General features: G+C 35.9%; 1 protein-coding gene across 2 annotated transcripts in view; it reads left to right on the forward strand.

The window, feature by feature from the left end:
• acap3a (ArfGAP with coiled-coil, ankyrin repeat and PH domains 3a) overlaps positions 1–23349 on the forward strand; it is an 88636-nt gene extending 65287 nt beyond the window's left edge. The window contains exons 11-26 of one of the 2 annotated variants that reach the window (XM_067445676.1): positions 1948–2060; positions 4285–4336; positions 4791–4891; positions 4999–5110; positions 6157–6365; positions 8528–8597; positions 8710–8804; positions 8893–9110; positions 9336–9437; positions 10388–10480; positions 10580–10800; positions 10945–11054; positions 11629–11739; positions 12405–12466; positions 22472–22574; positions 22688–23349. In XM_067445676.1, coding sequence (XP_067301777.1) covers positions 1948–2060; positions 4285–4336; positions 4791–4891; positions 4999–5110; positions 6157–6365; positions 8528–8597; positions 8710–8804; positions 8893–9110; positions 9336–9437; positions 10388–10480; positions 10580–10800; positions 10945–11054; positions 11629–11739; positions 12405–12466; positions 22472–22574; positions 22688–22694 — 1779 coding nt within the window. In that variant the 3' untranslated portion in view covers positions 22695–23349. Of the gene's footprint in view, positions 1–1947; positions 2061–4284; positions 4337–4790; positions 4892–4998; positions 5111–6156; positions 6366–8527; positions 8598–8709; positions 8805–8892; positions 9111–9335; positions 9438–10378; positions 10481–10579; positions 10801–10944; positions 11055–11628; positions 11740–12404; positions 12467–22471; positions 22575–22687 lie in introns of both variants that reach the window. The other variant, XM_067445675.1, reaches the window with a different exon arrangement.
• Positions 23350–24413: the final 1064 nt, after the last annotated feature.

The raw sequence follows: 24413 nt of genomic DNA on the forward strand, positions 1-24413 counted from the left end.
CCAACATCAAATGATGTTTCGCAATCTTGTTTTAGATGCAAGAGCACACTGTTTCTGTTCAAAGAGCTCTTTCAGCAGAACGTCCATTCTCTGTCAGACCTGCTACTGAAGTGTTGAAGCAGCTTTATCTCAAGGTCTTCAGAGGGTTCAAGAGAGGCCAGAACACTTTGAAAGTTTTGACAGTGCCACAGACTGATAGGAAGCTTAATGCTGACACTTTTTCAAGGACTTTTGTTTGGGTTGTGAAATGATCTAGTAATGAAGGCATGATGAATGAGCGCTTATCTCTAGTTGTGCACCCTAATCAGTGTGGTGTCAGTGCATTATACAACACACATCGAGAGAAATTTACTTTGAAACGATGTTTACTTTGAAATTGCTAGTACATTTTAACAAATAGGTACAAATAAACGGCAAGTGGCACACTGAATTAAACATTTTTTCACAGTGCAGTTTTGATTGTACTGCTCAAAAACTGCTCTTTAGGATGTTTCTTTTTGGGTATCAACTTTGTATCGAATGTTTCTCTGCAAATTCCTTAGAAACAGACACAAATGAGAGAAAATTAGAGTAAAAATTTGTTTTTTAAAAGAAGTTTCTTGTGCCCACAGAGGCTGCATTTATTTGAATTAAAAAACATACTGTAAAACAGTCAATATTGTGAAATGTTGTTACAACTGTTTTCTATATTAATATATTTTAAAATGCAAATTATTCCTGTGATGAAAGCTGCATTTTCAACATAATTATTCCAGTCTTCAGTGTCATGATCCTTCAGAAATCATTTTCTGAAGATTTACTGCTCAAATGTCAATTATTATTTGTCCTCCATTATTATGTGTTTGTTTTTAATAAACTCAACAAATATTTTTGCTGCCTAATATTTTTGTGGAAACTAGTAAAAAAAAAATCATGAATAGAAAGTTTATTAATGTAATCTTTTGTAACATCATAAATGTTTTTACTGTCAATTTTGATCTTGTTAAATAAAATAAATGTATTTCTTAGTAAAATAGTAATAATTATATTTACCCCACAATTTGAATGGTAGTATATCACAGTTTCCACAAAAATATTAAGTAGCCACAATCACAGTTTTGAATTTTTTGAAAAAATGTTTCTTGAGCTGCAAATTATCATATTAGAATGATTTCTGAAGGACCAAGTGACACGGAAGACTGGAGTAATGATGCTGAAAATTCAGATCACAGGAAAAAATTACACATTGCAATATATTCTATTAGAAAACAGTTAGTTCTTATTAGTATTTCACATTATTACCCTTTTTTACTGTATTTTTGATCTGATAAATGCAGCCTTGGTAAGCATATGAGGCTTGAGACAATCTTTTAGTCAGTACTATAGAAGCCGAAGACTCTCATTTAGCGCTGTACTTGTATTAAAGTCTTTCCTTCTGGTGCTTTCCATGTCTCCATGAGCTTATAATGCTATACCATTAAGCACATGTGAGGGCTAAAGTGTTAGCTCGGCTGACACTCAGAGATAATCAATATAAATGACCTGAACTGAGGAGGTTGTTGTCGTAAGGACCTCCCATGATGATTCACCTCTCAGATTCAGCAGAGAGTTGAGAGCATTGAGTGTGCTGCTGAAACAGGAAGAGGGCCATTATTGTGAGTGAGTGTGAATATGTAAAGCACATCGGTGGTAATCGGTTGGACATGCTCAGATGCTTACGCAACAGCTTGCGTCATTGTCAAAATGCTCTGCTGGGACATCTGAGAGCACTGGATGAGACGCTCCAAGTGTGACAGTGTTTTGCGTGAATTTGTGCATCTGCTCTCCTTGCAACCTCTTGTAATAATGAAGCAAAAGCGGTGCCGCAGACTGAATGTAATGTTTTTTGTTCTATTGGTTGTTTTAACCAATTCTAAACAATGACTTGATGTTTCTCTCGCTCTAAAGCTCTGTTGTTTTGTCATTCAGGACTTTGCATATGACGACCCAAAGTTGGAGTTCAACGTGGATGCGCCCAACGGATTGGTGATGGAGGGATATCTGTTCAAGAGGGCCAGTAATGCCTTCAAAACATGGAACAGGTGGGTCAAACCTGGGTATGGGTAAGGTATAAGAAGATATTCAGTACAGGGTGGATACTAAATGTAATTTTAGGGTACGGTTACACGTCAATGATGTACTAAAAACGGAAACGTTTTTTCTTTGTGTTTTTCGCGTACCGATGAAAACTTTGTCAAAATGATCCCCGTTCACACGGATCCGCGAAAACGTCTAAAAACGCTGCATCATTCATGCCAGGCCAAGAGTTGGTGATGTGGCTTTGTAAAGAAACACTACGCGGCTTTTAGGGCTGTGCGATATAGAAGAAAAATGCGATATATGCGATATCTCGTTGAATAATGCGATATTCGATATGCGATGTGATATTGCTATTAGTGTGTAAAATCTATTTAAATTATAATTAAAACATGTAAAAAATGAGAATGAAACAATTTGTTTCACATTCTTTCTGGGAAAAGAAAGCATCGCTACAACTGAAATTAACCAGCTGTTTTTTAGCTGTCACATATCGTTCACATTTCAGTGTGTGTGTTTGTGTGTGTCAGACAGCACGAGATTGCAAGTTATTGTTTTTCTCAAATGATTGCGTTTAATAACTCTTTTTAACGTCAGGCAAGTCCCATAGGTAACAGTCGTGTGCCCAGTCTATTCTGCTCTATGCGTCTACCACTTTTCACAATGTTGAAGTAGCCTATTAAAATCATTCAGATATTGGGTGCTGTTGCGATATGCATATTGCGATATGTACATTTGCAATATTTCAATAATTTCAATATATTGCACAGCCCTAGTACCTATAGACTGAAATACACTCTCAGAAAGGTACAAAGTGAAAATACCTCTAAATGGTACATATCAGTACCTTAAGAGTGCAAATTAGTACTTTAAAGGTACATAGTAAAACCTTAAAGGTACATATTAGTACCTTTTTGGTTTTGTACCCTAGCCTAGGGTACCGCCCCAGTGACAGAAATGTAAAAAAAATTCTGACAGTGAAGTGTTGTCACGATACCAAAATTATGACTTTGATACGATACCAGACTAAAATACAGATTCTAATACTGAATAGATACCACGGCAAAAAAACAACAAAAAAAACAGTAAAAGTAATTTGTAAAAAAAAAAATATGACAGAACTAACTTATCTAAAACTTACTTGAGCAGCATGTACCTGCCCTGTTTTTGACCATTCCCTCCTCTTTATTTAAAAAATAATAATAGTAATTGTGTGCCAGTGTGAACGTCCTTACAGAGATGTTTGCAACAATCACATTATCAATCAATCAATCATGTTGACATTTGTTAACCTTTCACAATTCTGAACAGGTTGGGATGCCAATATCATTTCATGATATGAGTAATTTTATATTTTTTTTTTTATTTATTTAATTTTATAATTACAATTTAGATATTTAATTTTATTGTATCTTTGTTATTAAAAATAAGCAGAAATGCAAATTACAAGCAATGACAAATACTATAAGAAGGAAAATGAAAGGAAATAAAGCTTTATTTTTTCAGCTACATTAAAGGTCTATTTAAGATTAGCATTCAAAAAGAAATTAATCAAATGTAAGAAAAACTGCATAGTCTTCACTCTATAAATTAACTATAGACTAAATATTTTAAAGCTATACTGTGTACATTTTTTAGTTTACTCTTAGCCAGTGGCGTAACTTTGTTTTAAAAAGTGGGTGGGACATAAATTGCTTATCATATGCACGCAAAAAACTGCATACTATATGCACGCCAAAGCTCATTTTGACGTGTGAGGGGCGAGTCAAAATGAGCTTTGGCATGCATATGGTACGCAGTTTTTCGCGTGCATATGATATGCACTATATGGCGTATTAAGGGGGGGTAGCATTGCTGATACAATGTTATATCAGATGTAAATGTACAATAACAATTGCAGAAAAAATTGTATAAAGATGTCTGGAAATCAATTAAATAGTCAATTTATTGATATAGATCTCGTTTAATTATTGCATCTAAACACAATAGCGTTGGGCCAAGATTTTTCACGTGAAGGCATAATAAATGAACAATTTAAAAAAATATCTAACTTCAGTTGATAACTGATATTCTACAGCTATGGATTATTATTATATATTATAATAAATTATTATTATGTAGTATTTTTAAAACCTAGCTTACAGAGTCTAAGCTATTGTAATAATAAGTAATTATGTAACTAATTCCGTGTGTGTGTGTGTGTGTGTGTGTGTGTTTTCTTTGTTTCAGGCGATGGTTCTCCATCCAAAATGGCCAGTTGGTTTATCAGAAGAAGCTAAAGGTAAGTTCAGTTCAGCATTCAGTAACTGGACACAAGTCACAGCAGTTTAGACAGGTAATCTGTCATTGATTTTAACAAGTAACTCTACTCTAAACAGTACCTTGAGAGAATCAGCTGAATTCTTCAGCTCAGAATCGATGATAGTGAATCTTCACCTCATTGGTCACTGAGCTGTTAGATACAGTAGTTCTAGTTTAGCCAGGCAGCATATCTCTAAAGCACTCAGTCTTTTTGAAGATAACAAACTCATTCCCCAACAAATCAATGCAAGCGAACAGTGCTGCCTGCTCTTCGTCTGTTCGGAGAACGTCTATATATTCCTGTCGAAGTGCTTACTCAGGGTGCTTGCTTAAATCACTGTGACGCTGTGCTGTTTAATACACTTCAGAGGGGAATAGGTTGTTCAGAGTCAGCGAAGTTTTAGGGGTTCTTGAAGAATCTTCGTCTTCCGCAGGATTCGCTGACGGTGGTTGTGGAGGACTTGAGACTGTGTTCTGTCAAACCTTGCGAGGACATCGAGAGGAGGTTCTGTTTTGAAGTCGTGTCTCCCACCAAGTGAGTCCTTGACCAGATCCTGTTCAGCGAAGCTCAGACTTCAGAATTTTGATAAATCATTTCGAGCTGCATGACTAGTAATTGTTTTCTATGGGTGTATATCGTAGGAGCTGTATGTTACAGGCCGAGTCAGAGAAACTTCGTCAGGCCTGGATCCAGGCAGTCCAAGCCAGCATCGCCTCAGCGTACAGAGAGAGTCCAGACAATTATTATATTGAGGTTTGTACAGTCTACATTAGGGTTGGGACAAAATATCAATAGGGCAATATATCATTGTCCTCTCTGTGCGATATGAGAATCAATGCGCTGGTGCCAAATATCAATATTTTAATTAATAAAATAAGGCGCTCTAAATATATTTCCCTGCTCCCAGCGTCGCTACTTCATGGCTCCTCGAGCTGCTCAACTCATGAATGAGGGAAACATGAACATAAGTTAATTAGTCTAAGAAAAAGAGTTTTTTTTAACAGGATGGTGGAGAGCAGTGTGAGTACAATGATAGATGCCCTAGCCACGTTTAAGTCCAAAGTTTGGAAAACCTGCACTTATGCTTCTCGCTGGCATTTTTTTCTTCATAGTTAGACAGATATTGAGGATCGTCTAGCAATATACTGATTATCGCAGAATTGCTGTATCGTGATAATATCGGTATTATGTATCGTATCGTATCGTATCCCACACCTAGCCTGCATAAGAATCTATCCGTTTGTGTTACGGAAAGGGTGACTCTATACTCAAAAAAAAGCTGGGCTAGTAGACAGTAAAAGTCATTAAATACTGTATGTGTATATAGTAGTGGTCTATAGTTTACTAACATTACTAGTTTTAATGTTTTTGAAAGACGCCTCTTATGCTCATCAAGCCTGCCTTTAGTTTATCAAAAATACAGAAAAAAAGTAATATTGTGAAATATTATTACAATTTAAAATAATGATTTTCTATTTGAATATCTGTACTTTAAAATATAATTAATTTCTGTGATGCAATGCTGAATTTTCAGCATTATTACATCTTAGTGTCTCATGATCCTTCAGAAATCCTTGTTTTAGTAAATTATTTTAAAGTACTACGCCATCTGAAGACTTTTGTAAAGCTGATGAACGCAAACAAATAAATAAATCATTGTTTTGTTGAAAGGGAGAGCTTAAAATAAATTATTCATACTTCCCAAGTCCGTCATAATTTTTGCCACTGGCATTTAAAGCTGATGTGTGTGTCATTTCCCCCAGTCACTCTATGCTCTCCTCTTGTGTGTCTGTCTCCAGCGTTTGGACCGGACCGCCTCACCGTCCATCAGCAGTATAGACTCAGCAAATGAGCCCAGAGAGCGCAGTGGGAGGGGCGAGAGCATTCTGCAGCGTATCCTGTGTCTGCCGGGGAACCAGCAGTGCTGTGACTGTGGGCAGGCCGACCCCCGCTGGGCCAGCATCAATCTGGGCGTCCTGCTCTGCATCGAGTGCTCCGGAATTCACAGGTAAGGCATGAAAGGGATCACAACGTATTACTATACCAAAAGAAAAGGTCTGTGACCAGACCAGCCACTGCACACATGGTGTGTCACTGGCCCCTGGGCTTGGTCGGGTTTCCTAATTGGATTAGGTCAGATTTGATTCTCTCATTAGACTGAGGCAGTGTGAGGATTGTCGGGACAAGAGAGAAGGTCAGCGACTGCTGTTTCTTTCCTGTAGGCAGACAGCGCTAAATATGAAGGAAATTATTATTATTATTAATATTATTCAAGTCTTTCATCACAATTGTTTTGCATAAGGTGTTAATAATAATAATGTTCACTACCACTTATAATAACAATTACTGTTATTATTATTTATTATTTTAAAATCAATGTCAATAATACAACCATTACAAAACAATTTTGCATAAATTGCTACTACTTCTAACACTAATAATAATAATCAGTTGATTTATGCATGCATATATATATATATATATATATATATATATATATATATATATATATATATATATATATATATATATATAAAACATTTGAAATCTTTCATCATATTTTTTCCCATAAATTGTTAATAATAATTATTATTATTATTTTAGTATTAATGGCAATATTTTTAGTCAACAAATTTGCATGAATTGCCAATAAAAACAATACTACAAAATAATTAATTTTAATATACTTCTACTACTACTAATAATAATAATTAGTATAATTATTATTACAATTAATGTTAGTAGTACTATTATTATTATTATATAATTATTATTAAGATAAAATATTTAAATAAAATAAGTTTTGATAGTATTTGTGGTTTCTTGCATCAAAAACAGTACTATTACAATAAAAAATAAAAAAAATTATGACCATTTTCCACTCCTTCTCCACCCTTCTCTGCACATAAAATCATGTTTTCCATAATTTTACCCATTTGAAGAGTCCATGAGACATATTAACCTGACCTTTCTGGTTCAAAACATGAGACATACTGTTTATGCATGCAAGCCTGTCTGGACTTTCTTATGAATATTCATCCTCTCCCTGACGCCACACCTCTCACACCGTCTTAGACAGAAGTCTCATGTGAGCTCAGTGTGCCATCACACAATCTTCACCCGTTCCAACTTGGTTGCCAGGAAACGTGCTGATCAAGTGGGCAGAACACACATTTACATGACAGTGTGGGCCAGCCGCCCCGGTGCTGCTCTCCTCAGCTCGAGTACCAAACATCTTGCTTGAATTGTTAGTGAGTGGTGGGAGTTTGACGCCCTTGGAGAACTTTAGCAGCTCATTCAGAAGTTAGAGACCAGCCGATATAGCTTTAAAATACTGATTATTTGTCAAGTAAAAGATATGCAAAACATATATTTATATAAAATATTTGTAATTGTTTTATTTCTGCATTTTGACACAATAATAAATAATAACCATTAGATTACAAGAAAAATATACCATAGAAGCACTTCATGCAATTGTTCATGCAAAATTGTATAATATAATATAATATAATAAATATAATATAATATCATGAAAAACAAGAACCATCATCATCATTTATGTGGTTTTATTTATAAAAATGATAATCATAACCACCGTAATTATCATTAATGCCATTTATGCTAAACTGTTTAGTTAATATAATACTAATAAGATGAATAACATCTCTCAATATCATCATCATTATTATAATGCAGTGTTATTTATGCAAAATTGTTTATATATAATAATGAATAATATAGACAACAAACCTCATTATCATCTTTATTAATGCAATTTGAAAATGATCCATTTCTAGCACAAAACAGTTTTGAATGAGTAAAATTGCAAAAATAATAACGATGATTATGATGGTGATGATTGTTGTCGTTTATGAAATGTATTTATGCAAAATTGTTTTGCATGTTGCATAATTATTTTCATGTGTTTTTGGGTTATGTTTAATTATTGCATGTGTGATTGATTTTGTATAATGTCATATATCTTTTGGGGCGCAGACGGTCCTCAAAATGCAATGTGACAAACATCCAAGATGGCGGATAGAATTGAGAGAAATGTTGTGTATGCTTCATATTTCATCCAGTGATGCAAAGGCAAAGACAGTATTTGTGTTTTAAAGCAGACCACCGAAATCGTTTTTTGACTAATGTTTTTCCTTCTTTTCACAGGAGTTTGGGAGTGCACTGTTCAAAGGTCCGTTCTCTCACCCTGGACTCATGGGAACCGGAGTTACTGAAGGTCTGCTCAAATATCCAGATTGTTCTCTCCTAATCTCTTTTGGATGACCTTTCACTGTGACATGAGCAAACATGCCGTGACAATAACTGCTGTCTGTTCTGTCTTAATGCAGCTGATGTGTGAACTAGGAAACAGTATCATCAACCACATCTATGAAGGGAGCTGTGAAGAGCAGGGCCAGAAGAAACCGGGACCAAGCAGCTCCAGGTGAGGGATGAGGGCCATAGGGGGGAAAAGTGCCTCTTTATTAGCCAGGCTGAACGTTAAATGTTCAGTTGCTCCCTCGATTTTTCAGGCAAGAAAAGGAGGCCTGGATCAAAGCGAAGTATGTGGAGAAGAAGTTCCTGAAGAAGATGATGACGGGTGAGGTTCTGGTTAAAAGCGGGAGAAAATCCGAGCACCGATGGAAATCCAGGAAATGCAGGAGGCATAACAGCGCCACCACCGTCCCCAAAGCCCACCGGAAGTACAGACAGGATCCAGGCAGTGCATCTCCAGCAACCCTTTCCTCAGGTAATCAATGCTAATGGTTTTTATTAGTGACGAATTCAATGCTTGATAACGCCATTGGTATTTTGTGAATTGGCTTGGAGTATATACCATGGTACATGAATATGGAAATCACTGTGTAATAGTATTACCGTCTCATACCGTCAGTGAATGATGGTGATGGAATGATGGTCAGTAGATGTTTTCAATGGTTAAATTAAAAAATAAAAAAAACTTTTCACCTTTCAGCAACTGCTGCTCTGGAAAGGAAGTTTAGACGGGAATCCCTCTTTTGCCCAGATGAGTTGGACACTCTTTTCTCCTATTTTGACACTGGTTCAGGGCCTCGCAGTAAGTATTATATTATATTATATTATATTATATTATATTATATTATATTATATTATATTATATTATATGCCAATAGAATTATCATTTTACACTTGGTTTATTTGTTTGGTTTGTGATTTGTTTGTTTTGTTTTTTCTTTGTGTAGTTTTTTTTTTAATTGTTTCATTTTGCCTTGCATTTAATTAGCTTTGTTGTTTATTTTGTATGCTTTTGTTGCTTTATTTATTTTTGCTTTGTATTTTGATTTCATTTTTATTTAGCCCTGCTTTGTTTTTTGTTTACTTGTTTTGTTTTGTGTTATTGTTTGGATTATTGTTTCGTTTACTTTTGCTATTTTGTTTAGCTTTGCATGTTGATTTGCTTTGTTTTTTGTTTACTTTTATTTTTTATTTTTCTTAGAAATTTGCTTTGATTCGTTTTTTTTCTGTTAACTTTTGTTGTAGGTTCGCATTTTGATTTGATTCGTTTTTTTAATTTGTACTTTTGTTGTTTTGCTTTGCTTTACTGCTTTGTTCTGCATTGAAATCTGCTTTGCTTTGTTGTCTGTTTACTTTTGTTGCATTGTGTTTTGATTTTCTTTTTGTGTTTACTTTTGCTGTTTTTTTGCCTTGCATGTGGGTTTGCTTTGTTTAGTTTACTTTTGTGGTTTTACTTTTGTTTTGCTTTGCATTTCCTTTGTTTTTATTACATTTTTTTTTTGCTTTGCCTTTTGCTTTATTTTTATTTTTGTATACTTTGTTGTCTTATAATTTTGCTTTGCTTTGAGCTTTTACACTTTAGATTTTTTTGCTGTGCGTGTGTGTGCGTGAGTGATTTGATATAGTTGACTGTAAACCTATGACACAGATTCATCATGTTTGCTGTCAGTGCTTGTTGGGTGACACTATAGTGTTGTTATTGACACTCTAGTGTTGTAATGCGCCCACGGTGGGCTTGCGTTGGTCCTGCAGGTCTGAGCAGTGACAGTGGGTTAGGTGGCAGTACTGACGGCAGCACTGACGTCTTGGTGTTTGAGTCTGTGGTGGACAGCGTCACAGAGGAGGGTGAGTCAGCCACTATGTGTGGCTTGGTGTTAACCAAGTCTTCATATTCCATACTGACTGTTGAAGCAGATGAATCATGTTTTTTTTTGTAATGTTCAGAGTGTGAGGTATCTGAAGACTCAAGTAATGAGGCTGAACTTGAGCCGGAGGCATCGGATCCAGAAGATTTGCGAGAACTGGATCCCGGGGCGTTACTCTATAAGGCCTGTCATGCACGTAATCTGCCCATCATGGCTGAAGCTCTGGCACATGGAGCTGACGTCAACTCGGTCAATGAGGAGGATGAGGGGAAAAGCCCCCTTATTCAGGCTGTGATTGGAGTGAGTCAGTCCAAAAATATTCAGATGCATTGCTTACACACATGTTAACAGTAATCTAATTAAGAAGTTAATGTAAACTTCCAGTTGTTAAACATCCATGATATTTTGAGGTTTTAAAGCCTATCTCCTTTTTTTAACATCCAGGGTTCATTGATAGCCTGTGAGTTTCTGCTCCAAAATGCTGCAGATGTCAACCAAAGAGATCACAGAGGAAGAGGCCCGCTGCATCACGCCACATACCTGGGTCATACTGGGTGAGGGCACTTCATTTTCTGTCTAACACTGTTAAAAATAAAGCTTCTTTAGTAGCATCGATGGTTCCAAAGAGAATCCCATCAAACCTTTCCACTGCACAAAAGTTGCTTTATAGTTTAAAAAATGTTCTTCTATTATTCAAATGTTCCTCAGACTAAGAAAAAAAATGGTTCTTTAAATAACTGTTTGCTAAAAGGTTCTTTGAGGAACCAAAATGTTTTTTATGGCATTAACGGGAAAACCCTTGGTGTGCTATTCCCTCTATGGATCAATTTTACTTGTTGGAAACGCCACAATACATATTCATGTTGTACATTATATTTACTTAGTAGCTCAACACCCTACACAAATGTGCTGTTTAGTGATGAATCATCATTATACTTATTTGCATTATAATATTTGCGTGATTACATGATATTATCTTGAATTTATGATGATAATGAATTTTGCTTATTAGATATTACCATTGTTTTACCATTAAGATTTTTACATGGAATGATACATGGCCAAAAATGATTTTATTATTAGCAAAACTTCTCTCCAAATGTAATCGTCTGTTGTTTTATTTCCCAGTCAAGTGTGTTTGTTCCTGAAACGAGGAGCGACCCAGAACGATGGTGATGAGGATGGACAGGACCCACTGAGCATAGCAGTTCAAGCTGCAAACGCTGACATAGTTACTCTGTAAGTTTAGAAGTTTCTATGTGCTTCTGTACGGTTTACTCAGGCAGTTTTCTCAGGCAACGGTTTACACTGCCGTTTAATAGTTTGGGGTCAGTATGATTTTTTGGTCACTCTTTAGAACAGGGTCCAATTCTCACTATTAACTACAACTTTTGCCTCACTAAACTCCTCATTACTGTTATTAAGGTAGTTGTTTAGTTTAGGTATTAGGGATGTAGAATATGGTCATGCAGAATAAGGCATTAATATGTGCTTTAGAAGTACTAACCAACAGCCAATATTCTAGTAATATGCATTTATTAGAAATGAATATGTTTATTCAACAATAATGCTTTGATGAAAAGGATCAAAGTAAATAATGTAGCAAAATATTTTTCTTTCAAGTAAATGCTGTTGAACTATATATTTCTCAAAGAATCCTGAAAAAATGTGTCATTGTTTCCACACAAAAAATGTAAGCAGCACAACTGTTTTCAACATTGATGATGATAATAAGGAATTGTAATAATATTTTATAGTTTTTACTATTTTTGATCTTTGGTGAGCATAAGAGACCTTTTTCAATAAAATTTAAAAAATCTTACTGACCCAAAGTTTTGAATGGTAGTGTATATAAGAAATTGATTCCAAAATCAAACCTCTCTTTTTTTGTTTTCTCTCGACAGGTTACGTCTAGCCCGTATGAACGAGGAGATGCGCGAGTCGGAGGGTCCGTTCGGTCAGCCAGGTCAATATTCTAGCAGCAGTCCAACAGAGCAGCAGTATAAGAAATGCATACAAGAGTTTATCTGTCTCAACATAGCAGAGTGATAGAGAGCCCACCGTAGCGCTTTTCCCATCATTCCCACAAAGACTGCCATGTGTTTATCTGTAAAGATGGGCCAGTCTTGCTGGAAAGTTGGAGTTGTCATTACCTGGTCTAAGCTGGTTTTGGTTGCTGATCATTTATAACTTCCAGCCCATGGGGCGAAGTTTAACCTATTAGACTATCTCGCTCAAACTGGTTAGGGCTGGTTAACCATATCCCAGAACAGAACTTGTTGACTACTTCACATGCTGCATATTTCAAATCTCATTTCAAACTTAGTCACATGATTGACTAGCCACCATAAGCTCCGTTTTTCATCGAAATTACCCAGAACATTTTGTCCCAGGAACTTTTTCCCCCAGCCCTGTTGCGGTCTGCGTTTCCATCGTGGTCTAAACTAAAGTACCGTTAAGATTAGTCTGTTGTCGTAGGTCTGTGCGTGACTTTACAGTTTCCAACGGATTTCGTCCTCCGCGTATTTTTTAAACTTCATTGTTGATTCGAATAGCAAATAACTCTGACCGCACGCACCAAAAGATTTTTACGTTGAAATAAAATGTCACGTAAAAATCACCAAGTCCCATCCCAAAAAAATCCTGAAATTGTACTACCTCTGAAAAACTGAAAAAGTACTAGCTTGCGAGCAGGACGGTTTTGAGGGGGACATTTTTACCCGGAACTTCATTTAGACCCCGGCTCCTTGCTGTTGAAACTCACAGAGTACCACCCCAAAGTCCCTATTCCTGGAGAAAGTTCCTGCGGTGAAAATGTGGCAATAGTTTGGCCTAGCAAACAGTGGTGCTACTCATTTTAAGACTTTTACATTAGGGAGGTTAACTGTGGTTTAGATAATTGTGGTGGTATTGGTCAAATACCAGTTTCACAGACTACTGAAATCGCTGATCTTAAGCCGGACTCAGACTACAGATGTTTTTACATCTTAACCGATTGTGAAATCAGGTTGCATCCCGCACATAAGGGGAATCTTATTTCAAATCTCAAACCTGCAAACACTAAAAGATTTGAGAAGGTTATCATGCCAGATTTAGCACCTAACGCGATGATGTAATCATCCCATTTAAAAACATGTTTGATATTGTCGGGACGCCCCTGATGTGCCCGCGAGCAGAGAAACTCCTCACATCACCAGATAATATGGGCCAAATATTGGAACCGACCGATGCCCTGGATGCATTTTTTTTTTTCTTTGAATATCAGGAGGAATAAATCGGACTGAAACTCCTGTAGTCTGTGCATGGCTTTACAGAGCCCTTATCTAAACAGTTTGATGAACTAACCTTCAGAGTCCAGCATTTTCACTCGTCACTTACACTTCAAACAGTATTATACAGTATGTTAGGCAGCTGTTTATCTATTCTTACAGTGTTTTAGAGGCGTTTTTGTACACATGGATTGCCTCTTAAAACTGCTTTGTTCTTGCAAACGCATGAGGGAGAGTGGGATCAAAAACTGTGATTTATTATATGTCATAAATGTATAAAATGTCTAATCTACTAACTGAAAACGTGATTTTGTTGACTTAAATGCCACTGTTATGCACTTTTATTAACTCCACTGTCGCTTTTTTTTTGTTTTTGATGCTTTTATGGATGATGGTGTAGAAAAGGCCTCAAAACGGGATTTTTATGCTTTTATGAGTACCGCCCAGAGCAATAGTGCAGTTATACAATGCTTTTTTTTTTTTTTGTATTGTAGTAACAGATTGTATTTTTGTAACTTCATATACTTGTGAATTTTACAGTTTGCAACCAAACTCAGTTCAGATACCAAAAACAAAATTGGCAATTCAATTACTGGGTTGTAAAATAAAAAAATACAGATTAACAGTACACTACCATTAAACGATTGGGGTTAGTATGATTTCATAATATTTTTGGAAATAAGTCTCTTATGCTCATCAAGGCTGCATTTATTTGATTAAAAATACATTAAAAATTGTGTTTTCTATTTAATATATTATAAATGTAATTTCTGTTATCAAAGCTGAATTTTCAGCATCATTACTTCAGTCTTAAGTGTCACATGATTCGTCAAAATAATTTATAATAAATACAAATATTTTGCAACATTATAAATGCCTTTACTGTCACTTTTGATCAATTTAATGCATACTTATGTATACAAAAAAAAACCTCTTACTGACCCCAACCTTTTGAACAGTGTGTATGTTATTGAATAATGCAGTGTTTTTATTTTCTGTTGATTGACTTTGCTCTGGTCTGTTTGGTTTCCTGCTGCTTTTTGCCCTTCATGAATTTGTGTGTGCGAATGAAATATCATAATGCGTTCTCAATTCCAAAGCTTCTGCTTTAGAGTGGAGTGGATAAAGCATGAGCATACTATTGGACGACGTCGTAAACCAGTTAACGTGATGTCATATATATATATTTATACCTGGCAGTCATAAATATATTCATGAGACATGTTCTCATGGTGTGTCTTGGTTATGTTATGTAAAGTCGGGTGTGTACCATCACTTTAACTCCAGATCTCAACCAAAGACCACAGACATGTTAGTGTACGAGAACACTTTTTCCCAATGCAATCAGAAAACATAGCACTTGTTGAGAGAACATTAATTTGTAAATGTGTGATTTGTCGTTTCTGAACAGGCTATAATGCTGTAAAGTTGTTCCCCGACATGTTTCGTCTCGCTGGCCATTGAAATCGTAGCACTTTCTGTTTAACGTTTTGTGAATATCGAATCAGTATGACTCCTGAAGCGGCGAACAACTGGACAACCAAAAGCATTTTATTCAAATAAATAAGATGATGCACCAATATTAAAAAAAAAAAAAAAAAATTCTAGCTGGTGGCTGTAGCACATAACCTCTTCTACCGCTTGCTTTCATATTTCTGCCTTTCTTTTCATGTCGGTGTCATGCTGCAGTTTTTGTAAATTATGTCTGAATATTGTATAACTGAAGATTCGTGTGTAAATTAGAACCTCTGCAATCCCCCACCTCCTTTTTTGCTCTTCATTTCTGCCCTTTTATCTGTCGTTTCCTCCTAAACCCGAAAAGAATCATGACAATAAATGAAACGTGAATGAAGTACTAACTGCTTGTGCTTGGCTTTTCTTCTCCTGCCTCTTTCTTTCTGTCTGCTGAGTTAGTGTGCACTATTATGTAACAGTCTGCATTAACACAACTCACTCATGAACCCAAGTTTGCTGCTGTAAGTTTTTGAGGAAAATATTTTTATTCTTCAGGGATGAATTGTTTTTTTCTGTTCTTATGTTTGGGGAGAGACCTTGAAAATGTATATGCAAAAATAGTAGTAAAAATATTCATTTTGAAATTAACATTTATTTTGCCGTTAAAATATTTTAATATGGTCCTTTGACTGAATCAAATAGAATCCGAAAATGTTAGGGTTTAAGATATATGTAATATGTTAAATATATATAATATTAAATATACAATATCTTTCAAGAATGTTACGATTTTTTTAAAGTAATGTTTTATGCTCACCCAGGCTGATTTTATTTGATCAACAAAAAATTCTCTAATATTGTAATATAATATTATTACAATTTAAAATACATGTTATCTATTCTAATTATAAAATGTCAATTATTCCTGTGATGTCAAGGCTGAATGTTCAGCATCATTAGGCTACTCCTGTCTTCAGTGTCACATGATCCTTCAGAAATCATTGTAATATTGTTACGGGTGTGTGTATAGTGCAGCAGAGATGAGGAGAACCAGGACTTCCAAAACAGATAGGCTTATTGTCAAACACAATGAACAGAACACTAAACACTAATAGCATAATGATAACGACGGACAAGGAGTGCAGGGACAGAGTTCACTATAAAGGGAATCCCGGGAGAGATGATGAGGAAGTGCGATCCGGTGCGGGACAGTGAACAGGCGTGACATTTATTACTGCTGATTATCAATGTTGAAAACATTTGTTCTGCTCAATTTCTGTGGAAAACATTTTTTTTTTGTATAATATAATATATTGGTCACATTACTATTCGTAATGTTTTTGAAAGAAGTTTCTTCTGCTCATCAAGCCTGCATTTATTTGATCAAAAATACAGAAAAAAATGTAATATTGTGATATATTATTACAATTTAAAATATTTGGTTTTCAATTTATTATACTTTAAATGATCATTTATTTCTGTGATGTCAAAGCTGAATTTTCAGAATCATTCCTCCAGTCTTCAGTGTCACATGATCCTTCAGAAATCATTCTAATATGAGGATTCATTTCCAAAGTTGGAAACCGTTTTCTGCTGCTTAATATTTTTTCATAACCTGTGATACTTTTTTATAATACTTTGATGAATAAAAAGTTTTTTTGAAAAGCAAGTGTTTTAAAAATATAAATCTTTTGTAACAACAATATACACTACTGGTCAGTCTTTTTTTAAATTATAAATCAATAATTTTATTCAGCAAGGATGTGTTAAATTGATTTTTAAAAATGATAGTGAAGGAGATTTATATTATTTGAAAACATGCTTTTATTTTGAATAAATGCAGTTCTTTTGAACCTTTTATTCATCAAATATATTAGGCAGCAGAACTGTTTCCAACACTCATAAATCAGAATATGACAATAATTTCTGAAGGATCATGTGACACTGAAGACTGGAGGAACCATCCTGAAAATTCAGCTTTGACATCACAGAAATAAATAATCATTTAAAGTATAATACAATACTTATTTTATACATACAATATTTTAGTATCTCGGTTTGTAAAGTAACTCATACCTCAGTTTATGAAAACAAAAGAAGTCAACAAATGTGTTGACAAAAATGCACAACAGGTACATGGTTTGACCCAAAGACTGCAATTATAAGTTTATAAAACTCAACAGAACTCAACTTCTATTTAAACTGAAATATTGCTTTATATGGTTCTCCTGCACTAGTCAGTACGCATGAGTACCCATCCTGGGAAGACAGGGACAGTCTCCTCATTGTGAATCAAGCATGTGAAATTCACAGTTTGGCAAAGTGTTCAAAACCACCCTTTTGTCCCCTCCAAAGTTTCAGTTGTTGTCATGGTTACAAGACAATACAAAGACCTTATATGGCACAAAGATCTGGAGAAAGTTCATTTTAATGGGGGTGCTTTATAGTGTCGTTTCTGTCCCTTAATTCTAAAGTGTGATAAAAACACTTATTGTAATAGACTTACTTGCCTTACTTAGCAATTCAGAGCCCTGCTTTTTGCATTAGTAAAGCTTTACTAAACTATTTAAGGACCATTTTCAATTCTGTGCAAAATATTTAAAAGCTTGTTTCCACCCCAAAATAAAAGTAAAAGATAACTGTGACTACATTTAATCATTTACATTTAATCATTTAGCAGACGCTTTTATCCAAAGCGACTTACAAAAAAGGGGAGAGCAATCGAAGCAACGAAACAAACAAGGCCAACAACCTGTAAGAGCTGTAAGAAATCTCAATTAATTAGCACAGTACAAAAGGTTTTTTATCTCACGAATTTTTTCACACAATTGTGAGTTTAGATCTTACAGGTCTTAGAAAAAAAAATCATAATTATGAGTTATAAACTCAAAAAAGTCTGAATTTTGAGTTTATATCTTGCAATTCTGACTTTTCCCCTCAGAATTGTGATATAAACTTGGGATTGTGTGAAGAGTCATTTTAAGAGAATTTTAAGTTTATATCACACAATTCTGACAACTGCAAGTTTATAACTCGACACTGATGTATAAGGTATCAAAATAGAACAAATCCTCTATTATATCCCATATTATAAAATAACATGACACTAAAAATAATGATTGTGTCGTTTGCATTGTCGATTGAGTAACTGTTAAAAATGTATTTTTAATTAAATCATTCATTCATATTCACTCAAAAACGCGGCTCAGTCCAGTAATGAAAGAAGTGAAGTCTTTATGAGCGAGTCATTGAATCTATCATTCAACACTTTTTTTTTTTAAATATTTAAATTATTTAAAATTTTTAAATAGACTGCAACAATTAACATTGTCATTTTGTCAGAACCTCTGGTCATTTACATGTTATTTTATTTAGTTGTCTGTTCAGAATTGCAATTCTCACTGTATCATGCAATTCAGACTTTTTTCACCGAACTATGAGATATCAACTCGTAACTGCAAGTTATAAAGTCCAAACTTGTGATTGTGAGATTAAAAAGTCACAATTATCTTTTTTTATTTTATTTATTCCATGGCTCCTTTCACTTTGCAGCTGCATTTTTAGGAGTTTAGTATACAGTGGCGTAGCAAGTCACTCCCGGGCCCATATACAAAATAAATTGAACGGGCCCCCCTAACCCCGCCCCCAAAGTACACCTAAAATAAATGTATAGATGTCCAGTCTATCAAGAAAATACTGTATAATTAATAAATAAAAATAAAACATATTTCGTTATTACGACATAATTGAGTGGGGAAAAATAATCTCACCGTAAAAGCACACTCTACCCAACCATTTTTCACAACCAGAACAGAACAAATAATAATAAAAAAAGCTCAGCTAATGTCAATAATAAATTAAAGGGGTACTTCAGCGCTGGAAAGATGAATCTGTATTTAAACTGGGTCATTAATGTAGTAGAAATGTGAAATTATTTTTGAATGTGGTGCCTTCTAGACTGAGAAAAGACCGAAAATGTATTGTCTCATAGGGATGAAAGACTACAATTCCCAGAATGCTTCGCTGCCCTGTGAGGCCATTCCCAAAGCCACCACTACTGGATTACAGTGACTGAGTTTAAGTTAGAGAACAGACATTACAATTAAATACTGAACGTGTCTGTTCAATATAACGATTGAGTTGCCTCGTGAGTCTCACAGCACTAACTCAGATTAGGAGTCAGATTACATTTAATGTCATAAATGAGCTGATGAGCTCTCATGATGAGAGCTGAGGTAATCGCGATCACACTCGCGGCATACATTCACAACGTTCAGTCTGGCGCATTTTCAATTCATGCCTTTGGAAGCTTAACTTTCATAGAAATTAATTTGATATGTTAAAACACTTACATTGCTTAGCATCCGTTTAAATGAATGCCTGCTGCTGAGCTGAACTGTGAGTGTAATCTCCCATTCCCCATGTGCGAGTTAAAAACATGTGGAAATGGCTCCCTCTGCTGGCTGTAGTCTTTAGCCTCTGGACAAACATTCTAAAGATGACGCAAATATCGTCAATTTGCGTCACGGGAGGAATTTTTCCAGAAATAAAATGCATAAATCTCTCGTCTCAGGGGGATATGAGGGGGGGAGGCACAATCATTTGATTATACTCCAGGGTTTCTACTGATACAAAGCCATATGCTAATCGCTGAAGTAACCCTTTAACTATAGCCTACTGATCTTGGCACGGCGGCCCAAAATGTAAAACCATAAAAACTCACTCATTTTAGTTGCATTCTCCGGGCCTTTCTTTCGGCAAATTCACCCACGATGTCATTGGTGTTCAATTCCCGGCTTCGTGCATTCTCGATGGAAAGAATCGCCAGTCCTGAGAGTCTGTTTTACGACATGGTGCTCCGCAAATATTTTTTTATTAGTTTCAGTTTTGAAAATGAGCGCTCCACCGAAGCAACAGTAACTGGGATTGTAAGAAAAACAATTAAAACAGTGCATAAGTCACTGAAGCTAGATGTGAGTTGTTCTCAACCATCAAAAAAACTGGCCAGATCTTGAACTGTCGTCATCCCAGAGATTTGTCTTAAAGGCCACACGGAATTCGATCAATTGTTGTGGAAGGGCTGGAGACAAGTCTTTGTTGTATCTCTCCACTAACCTCTGCGCCCCTTCATATATTGCGTTCTTCTACGTTGCAAGTATATGTGGCAGTGTCAAGTAATTCTGTAGCTTTAAGAAGATCAGCATCCTTCGCCTGTAACATTTTTGAAATGACATTGATCGGCTCCAAGACTTCACTTTGAAGAACTATAATAAAAACAAAGTCAAATCTTTCCATCAGCTTTATCAAAGCCATGGACTGGTTGCACTCATCCGTCTTTTTGCTGGTAAGTGAAATTTTGGTCAGGGCCTTCAACACGTCAACATATCTGTATCTGATTGCAGACACGGCATCATTGCGCGATGCCCACCTAGTAGCGCACAGTTTTTTCAGCGTGACGCCCGGAGTGGGTTTTTCAGTAATCTCAGCCAATACATTCCATAAAATTTTTTCATGGTGTTGTAAAACTTAGTCAGTTCTGTTACTGACTTAACTGAATCATTGAGGACCAGATTTAGGTTATGGGCAGGACAGTGTACATATGTGGCATTTGGTTTTGGTCTCTCCTGTATCCTTGCCTGAACTCCCGTGTATATGGCACTCATGTTCGCAGCCCCATCAAATCCTTGGCCACGGCATTTCGAAATAGAGACCTTTTTCCTCAACCAAACGTATAATTTCATTGGCTATTGTACCAGCGGACGAGTCAGGCATTTGCTGGAATCCCAGAAAAGACTCGTTGATTTTCACTGCCATTGCAGCACCCTAGCTATCTCTCTCTATGGTTACATACCGAAAGATTCATCTGATCCACTTTAGATACATCTTGAGTCGTATCCATGATCACTGAGAAAAATGGCGCGGCCTTAATTTCACTAGTAATTTCTTTCTGGACAGACTTAGAGAGAATACCAATAAGTTCATTTGGGGTTTCTGGGCTGAGATACTTCATGGGACCAGAAGCGCGACTGAGCAGCTCCCTCAAATATGGATCATACTTGGCCAGTAGGTCAATTATGGAAAGCAAATTGTCTTTGTTGACACTTTCAGTGTCTTCGAAGTGTCCCCGAAATGCAAGGTTGTTTGATGCCAGAGTTAAAGTGACATTAATGATCCGGTCTAGAACCTGCCTCCAAAAATTATCTTGTTGACGTATTTGCTGTTCTGACACCTCGTCGATAGTGCCATGCAGACGTAAATACTGCAAGCTGCTACATGGTACTCTGCGCTCTCATGCTTGGAAATTTTATTTGACAGGGTCTGCCATGTTCTTATTGCTTGTGTCCATGCCATGTTGTAGCTTTTGTGACTGCGGTCTGCAAATAACCAGCATGGTTCACAATATGCAGCGTCAAGCTTAGGCGAGTAACACAGCCACGATCTCGGTCGCTGAATACCAGCTTTTGTTGTGGTTGAGTAAAAACTCGTCGAAAAGCATCTATCTCCTTGCAGTGGATCTCGAGGAAAGGGACCGGGGGGTTTGCATGAACCTTGCGACACAATAAAATGCTTTACTTGCCCTGGATAGTTTCCTTTATCCATTGGGTTAACCCGCTGACAAGTTTCCCGCCGTATATCCAGATTTTGGCTCGTCTGCAACTGCTTTTTCGCTCGTCAAACTGTCAGCAGCTCCATTATTGTTCTCATCCAAAGACGTGCAACTGCTAATATTAGCTGACAAAACTTCTCCCTCATTATCGACATCGCGCTCATTCGCACTAGGTCGGCGCAAAAAACTGTCAATTTTTGGTAGTTTTTGTGTCGTGACTAATTTCTCCATCCTCTTTTCTCTTTAAAGCACCACTTTTGTGTTTGTAGTTGTCCATCCTTTAATGTTCAAGTCGCAAGCAACCTCATATACTGTTTTCTTTTTTTAATTTGGCGCGGCGATGCAGCGTCATATAAAAATGACGGAGTGAGTTAGTTCTACGGCAGCCGCGGGGTGCAAAAAAATTATAAACGCACACAAGAAATCACGGAGAAATTAGACATCTCGGAGAAACAAGAAATTATTTCACAGCATGCATAGATACACATATATTTTTATTGAGGCCATGAATTAAAAATAAATTCCCTTTTTTAAATGAAAAGTTCCCCATGGGCGGCCACGGGCCTTTTTGCACGTGCATGCCCAGACGCTACGCCACTGTTTGTATAGTCAAAATTAATGGTGTTTTCTCCCATTTTAGGTGACACCACGTACCTGGATATTTTCCGTGAGTTTTCCCATATGGCATCCCACAATCCCGAAAAGCTGAAGCGGAGGAGCGTTCACTTCCGTCACTCCTTCAGGTAGCTAGCTGCAAGATATCCGTTAGTTATCTGTTCAATGAATGCAAATATTGCTTAATAAATGCACACAAATGCGGTATCATTTAAATATATTTCTTCCCAATCTATTCTAGAGTATGAACGATCAACTCTGTTAAACTTTGGACACCAATCAAGCTGGAGCCGGAGACACTTTGACTAGCTGATATAATAAGTATGGTGGAGATGAGTGTGAAGGAATTGAAACAAAACAATTGTGGTGGAGTTGAATGTGTGTAATGATTTGTTTTTGTAACTTTATGGGGTTCAGCTGGACTTAACCCCCAATGTTTTGTGTTTGTTTTCTTCATTTGCATTCTCCTTTTTTTAGCTATAGACAGTAGCATGCATCAAAACAGCTACAATTGATGGTTACACGTCTGTTAAAACATATAATCAAAAGATCATGCATGAACTATTTCATCTCAATACTATTACAACCATCACTATTATGCTCTAATATAAAACATATCCAGTACTGATTATTTTAAAGCAGTTGAAATATTAAGGAAGCTGTTTTTGGAGAATCTGCAGTGATTTTGTCTGTTGCTGTAATGATGAATGTACTGTTTTGTATTGACTATGCTGGTGTAGTCTATATATATATATATATTTTTTCTTTTCTTCTTTATCTGTACACCCACTAAATCATTGCAAATTCAAATGCATATTGTATATTGTCTTTTTAGATGCAAATTGATAATATAAAATGATGGTATTTTGTAAAAAATACAACTACAATATTGTGTTGAAAATAAATCTCTCAAAAAAAAGCTGGTTTTCATTTTTTTTTTCATTTTTTTTTTTTTTTTTGGTAATGGAAATTATGATTCTGATGTATATTAATCTGGGTTTTCATGTATTTCTGATGAAGACTAAATTAGTTAGGGAATTAAGACAGGACATTTGACGGACAAGACATCCCTCAGAGTTGTATACATTCATGTGTCCTGTGTCCACATGATGTAAACAATCGAGAAAGAATCGAGATTTCATCCATTCCGGACGAAAGAATAGTTCTTTTGAACCGGTTCTTCATTGAATCTAAATGATTCAGTGCAATTCTCAAACGAATGACTCTAGTTGTGAACCAGTTCTTTATCGTGAATTAAAAATCATACGTTGCGTCCAAAATTACGCCCTACTAAGCACTTATAAACTATGCACGTATACATTATAAGCTTATTTTGTAATTCGACATCTGAGTCTGAAAGCGCCTGCCCCCCCCCCCCCCCCCCCCCCGCAACGTAATTAAATCTGCGACAGTTGAAAAGAGAAAAAAACATTCCAACGGCCTCGTTTTCTCGGTTAATTAAGTGAATCATCGGGGTATTAAAAGTTATTTTTCCTATTTGTTGTTTTCAGTGTGAAGTGCACGCGCTATTTGACTACAAAACGTCATACATTTATTAGTGCTTTAGTACACGAATTGTGACGCACCTTTACAGTTTGACAAGTTTAACCCGATTTTCGAAGGACTGATTTGTATGAGTCGGTTCTGTATAGTGAATCATAAACATACAGGGCGACTAGTGCAGGATGATTGGAGAACAAATTATTCTTGTGAATCGGTTCTTTAGACTGATTACTGACTGCTCATAATATGTTCATATGACAGGTTTGGTGATGCCTTTTATATATATATAATGTGCTATACAAATAAATTATTAATTGATGGTTTCATTTGTTATATTTGTTGATCAAATAATTTTCAAGAATTGTTTGAAATTAGAAAATCCGACAAATGCTTTCATGTCAGTCTAACGCTAGACATTTATTTTGAAAAATAGCCGAACGCTTTCCAGAACTTTTATTTTCCCT

This window comes from Pseudorasbora parva, chromosome 6 (assembly GCF_024679245.1).
Source record: "Pseudorasbora parva isolate DD20220531a chromosome 6, ASM2467924v1, whole genome shotgun sequence".
NCBI lineage: Eukaryota > Metazoa > Chordata > Actinopteri > Cypriniformes > Gobionidae > Pseudorasbora > Pseudorasbora parva.